Source organism: Trichomonas vaginalis, chromosome I (assembly GCF_026262505.1).
Source record: "Trichomonas vaginalis G3 chromosome I, whole genome shotgun sequence".
NCBI lineage: Eukaryota > Parabasalia > Trichomonadida > Trichomonadidae > Trichomonas > Trichomonas vaginalis.
Genome location: NC_067203.1, coordinates 16578774 through 16589083, shown reverse-complemented (window position 1 = coordinate 16589083; position 10310 = coordinate 16578774). Strand labels below are relative to the sequence as shown.

The window sequence follows — 10310 nt, the reverse complement described above, 5'->3', positions numbered from 1 at the left end:
TATGTTTTATTCGTTTTCTTGTATAGTTTTCTTTATCACATATATCATTAGATGGCCACCGCATTTTGTTAATATATTTTTGTTTATTCATTCATTTAGAAGACTTCTCGAGTCCTTATTTATAACAAACTTTTCTTCTCGCCAAATGAACATCATAAATTTACTCGCAGGATTGCTTTTCTATATTATGGTCCCATTCACACTAGCACAATCTTCTAAATCAGAAATATCTCAACCAATAGTTTGGTTTGGTGTTATTATTGCTTTAAATGTTGCTCAATTTTATGTGCATTGGGTTCTTGCAGGATTAAAGAAATACACAATTCCAGAAGGACTTCTTTTTAGGAAATGCACATCACCTCATTATTTGATTGAGATTTTATTATATATTGTCTACTTTTTATGTGCTCCATCCATTCTAACTGTATTTATGGTCATATTTGTAGCATTTAATTTAACCCATCAGTCAATTATGACATATAATTGGTATTTAGGCAAATTCGGTAATGAATTTGTCTTAATGAAAAGAAATGTTCTTGTTCCATTCATATTTTAAGCATTAAAATGTAATTATTCAAATAACTTTTTCGTATTTTACAAGTATAAGTTAAAAATTTGCAAAATAATGCAAATTTGGTGCATGTTAGAACTTTTTAAAGTAAACTTAGTTCTAAATTGAGAAACAGCCAAATAAATTAAGTCTTACATATAAAACTGTGTGTTCTGAGGATAATTTTCAATTGAATAATAAGTTTGATTAAGAAATCTTTAGGATATTTTATAATAGGGTAGATGGTAATCTGTTATACTTGGTAGATAATCTTTGAATAAATTGGATTAAAATAAAAATAATTTCACTATCTTAATCAAATCTTATAAATACTACAATTAGTTAAATATTATGGAAAGAGTTTATTTGGTAAAAAATTAAAAACAAATAAAAAAATAATAAATTTTTTGAAAAACAACGCGCAAAATAATTATTTCGGACTAGAAAGTAAGCCAAGTTCTCTTGTTTTCTCCTTGTAGTCGTTCTGCATAGCTTCATTTGCAAGGTTAATTTGAGCATTTTCTTTAATGAACAGGATGATAAGTTTTCTGATTTCATTGATCGTAAGATTTTCGTAGATAACTTTTCCTGTCATTTCTTTTTCTTTTGCGATTTGTTCTTCGAATTTATCTGCTTGTTCTTTTAATTTTGGCTCCATTTCGTTGAGAATCAATTTCAGTCTCTCCTTCATCCATAATGTCTTCAAGAAATCTCTCATTAAATTGTTTGCTTGGTCTCTAACAACGGTTTGATCAACTGCCTTAGATTGTTGTACTTTTTCACCTAATTTACTAAGCTTATCATGTAATTCGATGGTTTTTGGTTCCAAATTGTCGACTTTCAAATTAAATTCTTTCAATAAATCTTCGCAATGATCAGTATGAGTGTCTTTGAACTTGTCGAATACGTCAACGAAGCTCCTGATGTGATCATCAAACTCTTTCTGAGCTTCTTCTGGTGATTGCGTTGGCATATCTGTGCCATCGTTTTCATCTGTTGGATTAATCTGGTAATTTTGTAATTCTTGCTGTAGTTTATTATGCTGCTCTTCGAGTTCTTGTGCATGCTTTTGTAATTCGAGACATATCTGTCGTTTTTCTAAAATTTGTTTTCTTCTTTTTTCCATTTCATCTTTAATCTGATTATTAAATTGTTTCTTGTAATTATCAAAGTATGCAGTAATATCAAGCTTGATCTTATCAAAATCTGCTTTCAATTTACCTAATTCGATTTTATATTTAGAAAGATTATCGACAATTGGCTCGGTAACATCATTTTTGCCAAATGGTATTTCTGGTAAATTGATATCAGAATTCATTCTGTTCTTTTTGCGAGCTTTTTCTTGAATTCTCAATTGTTCGTCAATTTGTTGTTGAAGATCGTCAGCAACAGACTGTTTTTTGCCAATCTTTTCTTTCATTTCAGCGATTTCGTTCTTCAATCCCTCGTATGCTTCAGTTCTACGAGAAATTTTATCATTGAGCAATTCAATAAGATCTGTTTCAGAATCATCTTCAGGAATATGTAATACCTTGCGAATAGATTGAAGTTCCTTTTCGAGATCGCCAACTGTTTGACCATTTGGTGCTTGATATTCTTGTGGAGCATTCATTAACTTGAAAGCAACACCTTTAGCACGTTTAATCTCCAGTTCAAGAGCTTCTAACTCGCGTTTCTTTTTGGCAATCGTGCTCGATGGAGCGCTCATTTTTTTATTCAAAAATTGTCACTTTTGCATAAATTATTTTTCTCCCGAAATTTTCGCCATGCATCGCTGCTCTTATGAGGCTGTATCTTATAACAAACTCCATGTAATTGTTATGCGTCTTCCAAAACGCTGTTAGAAGAGAAATAATAAAATTAAAATTCAAAAACGACTAAAATAGTTCATCTTTTGGTTTTGAATAGTAGATGTCATGAGAAGTGTCATCTCAAAAGTGGCTGCTTTATCATAAATCAAGAATCAGGTTGTTTCTTTAATAATGTAGAAATGTTACATTTGAGGAGCAGAATTTCAAAGAATTAAGTCAATTGTTTGTACCGGCACATTTGTTATATCTAATATGGGATTTCACTGCACTCTTGACTCACCTCGAATGAAATCAATCTCAATAATGATTTATTAACCTTCTAAAATTCTATATTTATTCGATTTATTAAATTTTAATTATATTCCTCCTGATTTGAAAAACGAATAACAATGATTAAAGTTATGAAAATTGAGTTAGTGTAATCAATCCTTTTGAAGGCTGATTTTCACTAATTATATGCGTCAAAAGTAATACTAATGTTCATATGATATTTTTCAAACCTCAATAAATTTGACAAATCTTAATTGTAATTGGATGTGTTTAGATGCTACATCGGAAATCTTGAGTGCACATCTATGCACATTTGATGAGTAGATTAAGTAAATTTTCATTTACGTAATCTTTATCAAATGCAAATCGGCAAGATTAGACGATAAGCGTGTCATTATGCGTTTTGTTGCGATAGGAATATGATTTATTGCATGAACGAAATATTTAGATTTGTCTGACCTCTCAAAATCCCTAAATCGATATTTGAATATGATTTTGAATATCGGTCTTTGAAAGGATTTATAGTTTGTCGCATTGTATTAATTATCTAAATCATTCCAAAATTGAATGAACCTTGGGAACAGAACACTTTTTAGACCTTCAATTTCGCAAAAAGTGGAGAGAAATTTCTAAATACAATAAACTTGAAATTTGGTTCGAAAATAATTATCAAGTGATATCTCACCTATTTGGTTTCATCGAAGATTTTCATTCTGAAAAAAATAAATATCATTCAAAAAAAATTTTCGTCAATGGGTGATATTTTTCGTGTCCCAGACGAATGCCTCCCATATATCATCGAAGATCCTGTCCATCTTCTTGAGCAGGAAAGGAGATTCAGAAATATTATGCAAATTAACAAGCTTATGGGAATTATTACAAATCACTTAGATACATACTGCCAACTTGGTAATAAAATTGGTTCAACATTCGAAGAAATAGCAAGATGTTTATCGGAAATGGATATAATCACGCACGACGATTCATATTCTTCGCTTAAAGGTATTTTAGATATTATCAACGGTGGATTTCAATGCCATTTCGATACATTGAAAAACCAAATAATACAGGATATAACTAATTTTGTTAATAAAGATTTCGCTCAACTCCAAAAATTCCATGATGATCATAAGAAAATTCATGATGCATACAGGGCTTCCCAAGAAAAGTATGTAGCATTATCTGCAAAAGATATCGATAAACCATCAAGCGAAGATCCTTTAATTGATGCTCACGCTCAAAATGCAATTTCCTATTTCGACTACACAAGCAAAATGGAAAATATCGAACTTCAATTCCAAATCTTGATACCTTCAATAGTATGTATATTTTCTGGCGTAAAAAGAAAGATATAAATTAACTTTTACCCCTCATTTGCTTTTAAATGAAAGGGAATCGTATTTTATGCTTTCTTTTGCGCTATTTTTTACATTTACTAACACACAGTTGACTAATTTCATTAGTTCAGTTTGCGATCCCATGAAATTTGTTCTTGGTAGTATTGACTGCTCTAAGTCATCAATAGATAAATGTTCTGCCCGCATTTCAGAGTTTACTCGCCGATTCAGCGAACTCGCTTCGTCGACTGCAAAATCGAAACAGATTTTAACTGGATCTCTCCCAGGATTCTGGGAGCATATGCGTAATCCTTTCCCAGGAACTCAATCCCGTAACATGCAAGGCTATCTCTGGAAGAAATGCGGAAGGTTGGCCGTATCTTGGAAGAGGCGCTTCTTTATTATCTCTAACTGCATCCTTACATACAGTAAGAGTGTCGAAGATATCGATAGGAAGCCACAGGATATTTCTTTGCTCTACTCTTCAGTAAGACCCGATCCAAATGCGGCCCGTCCTCACTGTTTCACGATACAGACAAAGGAAAGGTCTTATACATTCCAAGCGCTTACCGAATGGGACATGAAACATTGGCTTGCAGTTATCCAAAATAATATCTTCACAGAACTTAACAACAACAACAACAACCAGAAGCCTCAGGGCCGCGGAATCAGACGTTACAGCTCATGTTCCGTCATGTTAAAGCACACTAATGGCATTAACCTTAATTCAACAGAATCTGGAACGTTCCCGCTGGCAAGTGATGCTCCAATCCTCACCGGATCCAGCGATAAGTTCAGCAGCCAGTTCAGTGACGATATCATCGAAGAAGAAATCAGTTCTTTGGTATGTGCTGATTGCGGCCAAACAAACGCTTCATGGGTCTCCTTGAATACGGGTATCTCTCTGTGCGACGCATGCGCTGGCATACACCGTGGCCTCCCATTGAAGATTTCTCGAGTCAAGAATTTGACTTTGGACACTCTCGACAGATACCAACGCCTTACAATGGAAGCTGTTGGATCATCGCGCGCAAACAGAGTTCTCGAGTTCAATTTGGACAAATCGAAGAAGATTAATCCAAATTCAAGCCAACAAGAGCGTATTCAGTTCATCCAAGACAAATACTGCAACCACAAGTTTATCAACAGCGATCCTATCGATATCATTAAAGCTGTTCAAAATGAAGATATTGACCAGACTCTAGAATGGACAATTTCCGGTGGAATGGACTCTGCCTACAACGAGAGATTATTTACTCCATTGCACGCGGCTGCAATTGTCGGAAATCCAATTCTTTTCCAGATTCTTATGTATGGAACTGACAAAGGCTGCGATGTCCTCGACGATGCAGGTATGACAGCCATGAACTACGCAGCAGCACATGGAAACGTCGAAATTGTCGATATTTTGTTGAGATCAGGTGCAAAAGTCTGTGTCAACGAGAAATACGATGCACTTTCCATTGCAACAGTTAGAGGACACACAGAGATTGTCGACATGCTTGATAACGCCTGCCCATTCAACGGAATGGACTCTTTCATCCTTCCTCATCCAGAAATCAAACCAATTTATTTCGACGTCAACAAATTCGTCGACCACGACGTAATTGAAGAGAGGAAGTCGAACGCAAGGAAGCAGAGGACGACCAAACAAATGATCGATTCTATCTGCGGAGACAAGGATAAATTGCTTTCTGTCATTGGATCAATGAAAGAAGCAAACTCTTCAAGGAGATCAGCGAAAGAATTGCCTCACATTGACTTAATTCCACCACCAGAACTATTGAAAGACAATTAATTATTAATTGTTGTTGTTGTGTTTTATTTATTTATTGTTTTATTTTTTTAGAACTAATTATAATTGGTTCTTTGACTTTATTTTATTTCTTCATTCCTATTTGACTTTATTTTTCGTCTATTAAACTATTACTTAGCTTTGCATATTATTTTCTCTTCTTTTTTTAATAAAATTATAAATAATTCTTTCAAAATTCTTCAAGATCTATTGAAAATGGTATCAAGTGAATGCTTTATCAGATATTTTGTTCATATATATCTTCAATTCTTCAATGAAAACTCGAATACTTTAAATTATTCTTTGTATTCATAGATTATTGGTTTCAAGATAACAATTCTTGGAAGTTTAGTTATAAAGGATGAAACATGAATTGAAAACTATATATATATTTGCATTGAATTAGAATTAAATTGATAATTCAGGAATTATTCATGCAAAACTCTAATGAATAGTTCAGTTACTAATATATAACATATTTACAATATATAACAAATAAAATACAATATAATTATATTATAATAGTCCGACATCGGACAATGTTAATGTTTGTGTTGAATTAAGAATGTCATCATCTTCATGGCTATGTTTTACTTTCTTCATACTTGATTTCATTCTCTCTCCTGGTGGTTTTGCGTCAGGAAGAAGAGATTTTTTGCTGTTTGCAGTTTTAGGAATTTCTGCTTTTGGAGGATATTGATCTCTTGTTCTTGATTTTGGTGCTGCAGCTCTAGCTAGTCTCTTTAGCTTTTTCTGATTCTTCAGATCTTCAAGCCACTGAGTTCTTGTCATTGGATGACAGAACTCTGGCAAGAAACTAACTCTTCTATCTGTTGAAGCTTTAGGATCAACACTGGCTCTTAATGGTTCTAGTTTTAATTTGTTTTGTGTTGTTCCTGTTGGAGTCATAGCAACTTCCATAGAAGAACTTGATGAAACACTCTGAATAATAATGTCATCATCGTCATTGTTCTTTGAGAATGATGATAAGATTGGTGGAGGTCTGTTTTCTTCCAATTTTGATGAATTTGATGAATTTTGCTCATTTTTGAATATTGGTGAAAGAAGTGCAGGAATTAATATATCTTTAACTTCAGAAGGAGTAATAATATTATTCTTTTGTGGAGCATCGATCTTTGTATTGTTATTTACCTGTATTTGTGGAGGTTTCTCTGGTTTCTTATTTGCTTTTTCATCAACAATATTATTATTAGTTTTTGGTACTTCTTTTGTAGAAGTAATTTGTTTTGGTTTTTCTTCAGAAGTTGGTTTTTGTAACTTGGCTTGGAAATTAGTAACTTTTAACTCTGCATTTTCGATTTCCTTTTGTGGTTCATTTTCTTTTGGTTTAGGTTTTCTTTGTTCAATATGAGGAGGATGTTTATAATCTGGTTGAGCATAATTATCAAGTTCTTCAAGAATATCATTTGCTTGTTCTTCTTTTTCTTCTTCTGTTTTCTTTGGAATTTCTTTTCTAACAGGAATTCCTGATTTAGTAATTTTCTTCTTCTCTTTTTCTGGGTTTTCATTATGAATTTGTTGTTTAACTTCTTCTTTTGGAAAAGCATTATTTGTTGAAATTCTTGGACTTTCTTCAGGAATCAATGGAGCAATTGAGTTTTGATTCTGATAAAGTGCTGGATATTCAAAAGTAACGATATTATCTCCTGATTTATCTTCTTCCCATGTCTGGTTCTTTAATATTTCTTCTTCATTAAGAGTTGGTTCTTCTTTTATTGGAGATTCGACTTCTTTTTGTTCCTTCTTATTTTGAATGTCAGAATAGGAATCATTTGAGAAGCTCAATGATGCCGGTTTCGATATAGGCGATAATAATGAAGCTGTTTTTGAGATTGGTGACATTACTTCATTATTATTTTGATGACTTTCGCTTGATGATTCTTTCATCTTTGCTTGTTTGTTTTTCTCTATTTCTTGTGTAGATGTCAAAGGTAAAGTCAATGAAAGTTGCATTGTATCTTCATTATTATCACTTTCAGAATCACTTAATTTATTATTAATTCTTGTAGGAGTTTCATCAAAGGAAACTTCAGATGAATCTTCACTATTTGATATCTGTACTGGTTTCTTTTCTTCTTTGTTTTCTATTTCTAATATTTTAGTTTTATTTTCTTTAGATACTTCTGATTTGATTTTCTCTTCTTTATTAATAATTTCTTTAGATGATTGTTCTTTCTTTATTATATCTTCTGATTTGGATTTTTCTTCTTTATTAATAATTTGTTGCTTCTTTTCTGGTTGTTGTGGAATGTTTATTTTAGGATTGTTGTATTTTTCAAAGTTCTTTGGCTTTGAAGATTTCGAAATTAAATATGAATTGGAGCTTAATCTTCTTACATTTGATAAAAGTTTTTCTTCTTTCTCTTTTGAAATCTTTTGATAAATTGGAGCGTTTTCTGGTTTTGAAACTAATTTATCTAAATCGAAAAGAGGATCTTTAGAATCATCATCACTTTCAGAAGAACTTTCATAGAAAACTCTTGGTCTGTATATATTTGGAGTTGGTTGAACATTTTCATTGATATTCTCTTGTTGAATCAAAGCTAATTCGTTTTGTCTATCTTTGATTTTGTCAACAATTGAATTTACAAATGTATCAAATGAATCTTCTTCAAAGAAATCTTTTGGAACAAAAGAAATGTTCTTTGTTTTCTTTGCTTTGTCAATAGGAGGTGCAACTACAACAGAAGAAGTAAAAGATGCTTTGTTATCTTTCTTAGAAGGATCAACAACAATTTGATGCGTTGGTGTAAATTCGAATTCTGTTTTAGGAATTGATTGCATCCATTTTTGTTTTGCTATTTTGTCTAAATCAACTCTTGGAGAATCATCATCCTCTCTCATTAATCTCAAAGGAACTCTTTCTGGAATCTTTCTTCTGTTGTCTTGTTCATCAATGAAATTACGAAGAGTCTTTTTCTTTGGTTTTTCATCATTATAATAAGTTTGTTTATCATTATCATATTTTCTTGTACTGTCTGTATTTGTAGCAACTTCAGTCATCTCTACATTCTGCAAAGATTGATTTAGGTCAATTGTCAACTTTTTACTATGTTTTCCTTTCTTCAAATATTCAAACCTTGCGTCATCTGTTTTATTATTAGAACTTGCTCCTAATTGATTTGATTTTTCTTTCTGTTTATGTTGTGGTTTATCATTATTAGTTGTGAATTTATCATAATTCATATTAGTCTGTCTTTGATTTGATTCATCATTCATATTAATCTGCCTTTGATTTGATTCATCATTGATTTTAGTCTGTTTTTGTTTTGATTCATCAAATATTTCATTATTTTCTTTTGTTTCATTTTGTTTATCATCAGAAATATTGTCAAAATTTTGTGTGTTTTTATTATCAGCAATTGGTTTTGATTTCGAACTTTCTGGTTGTGGAGAATTACTTTGTTTTGTTGATGTTAAATGAGGAATTTTGAGGAATTGAAACTGAAAATTATCTGTGTTTATTTGATTGTTTGTGCTATTTTGTGATGTTGTTTGTTTAATATATGTATTTGAAGTTGAATTTGTATTAATTCTTTCAAAATTACTTGGTATTTCAAGATGAAATTTTTCAGAAAAAGCTTGATTGTTTGATTTAGATTTGTCAGCTTTAATTGATTCTGAATTCTCAGTATTTGATTCCCCAAATTCAAGAGCATTTGTTTCTGAGATCTGAAAATCATTTTTGGTTGTTAAAAACATTGGTTCTTGAAGTTCAACAACATCTTCAACTTCTTTTTCTTTGACTGCGGAATAAAAGTCAATTACAAAGCAAATCATGCAAATTCTATTTTCTATTTCAGGCATAATTGGTTTCTTAACTCTATATGTATTTAGCGCAACTTCAAGCTCTTTCCAATTGTTTATTTTATCTATTGTAGTTAAATTTTTTCCGAATTTAACTTTTTTTAACATGATGATACTTCTTCTGTATTTTGCAAAGAAAGCAGCACAGAATTGGCCACTTCCTACTATCTCTGTAAAGGATAAGCCTGGAGGTACAAGATTCTTGTGTATGTTATTGTTTATCCAATTTAGTAATGCAGATTCAATGTCGATAAGAGAGTAGTTATTTCGAAGACTTTTCTTCCAGTTTGGATCGAATTTTACTCGAATGTAGTATTCAACAATAAGAGCACCTAGTTTATCTATCTCGGGCATTTTACTTTTTTCGTAAAGTTGACGTGAAAAATTTGAAATTGGCATTTCTTTTGAAATATAATCTAAAATTCGCTGTAAATTGTTGAATTCGATTGGGAATTTCTGATCAATCATGCAAATTGCGAGCTTAAATAGTGTAGTATCTTTGAAATTATCTGGAATTTTTGCAAATATTAGATCGATATTCTCTGATATTAAAGAATGAGCTTGACTGCTTATATTGCGATTGACATTTGGTGATAAAGAAAAGGATTTGTAGCCATCTATCAGCAAATTCTGAATCCATTGCAGATAAATATGCTTTTCATTCATCAAAAGTGCACGTTTATTTATAAATCTTCATCCAGACTTAGAGTTAAGGATTT

General features: G+C 31.7%; 3 protein-coding genes across 3 annotated transcripts; 1 reads left to right on the top strand and 2 right to left on the bottom strand.

Moving 5' to 3' along the window:
* Positions 1 to 900: 900 nt before the first annotated feature.
* On the bottom strand, positions 901 to 2828 carry TVAGG3_0997460 (uncharacterized protein; the record flags this gene model as incomplete). The annotated part of the gene is made up of 1 exon (XM_001581381.1): positions 981 to 2258. One exon carries the CDS (start codon positions 2256 to 2258, stop codon positions 981 to 983), a length of 1278 nt encoding a protein of 425 aa, XP_001581431.1.
* Positions 2829 to 3381: 553 nt separating this feature from the next.
* On the top strand, positions 3382 to 5766 carry TVAGG3_0997450 (GTPase activator protein; the record flags this gene model as incomplete). The annotated part of the gene is made up of 2 exons (XM_001581382.2): positions 3384 to 3950; positions 4078 to 5766. 2 exons carry the CDS (start codon positions 3384 to 3386, stop codon positions 5764 to 5766), a joined length of 2256 nt encoding a protein of 751 aa, XP_001581432.1.
* Positions 5767 to 6279: 513 nt separating this feature from the next.
* On the bottom strand, positions 6280 to 10257 carry TVAGG3_0997440 (calponin-homology domain, CH-domain family; the record flags this gene model as incomplete). Its single annotated transcript, XM_001581383.1, has 1 exon — positions 6280 to 10257. One exon carries the CDS (start codon positions 10255 to 10257, stop codon positions 6280 to 6282), a length of 3978 nt encoding a protein of 1325 aa, XP_001581433.1.
* Positions 10258 to 10310: the final 53 nt, after the last annotated feature.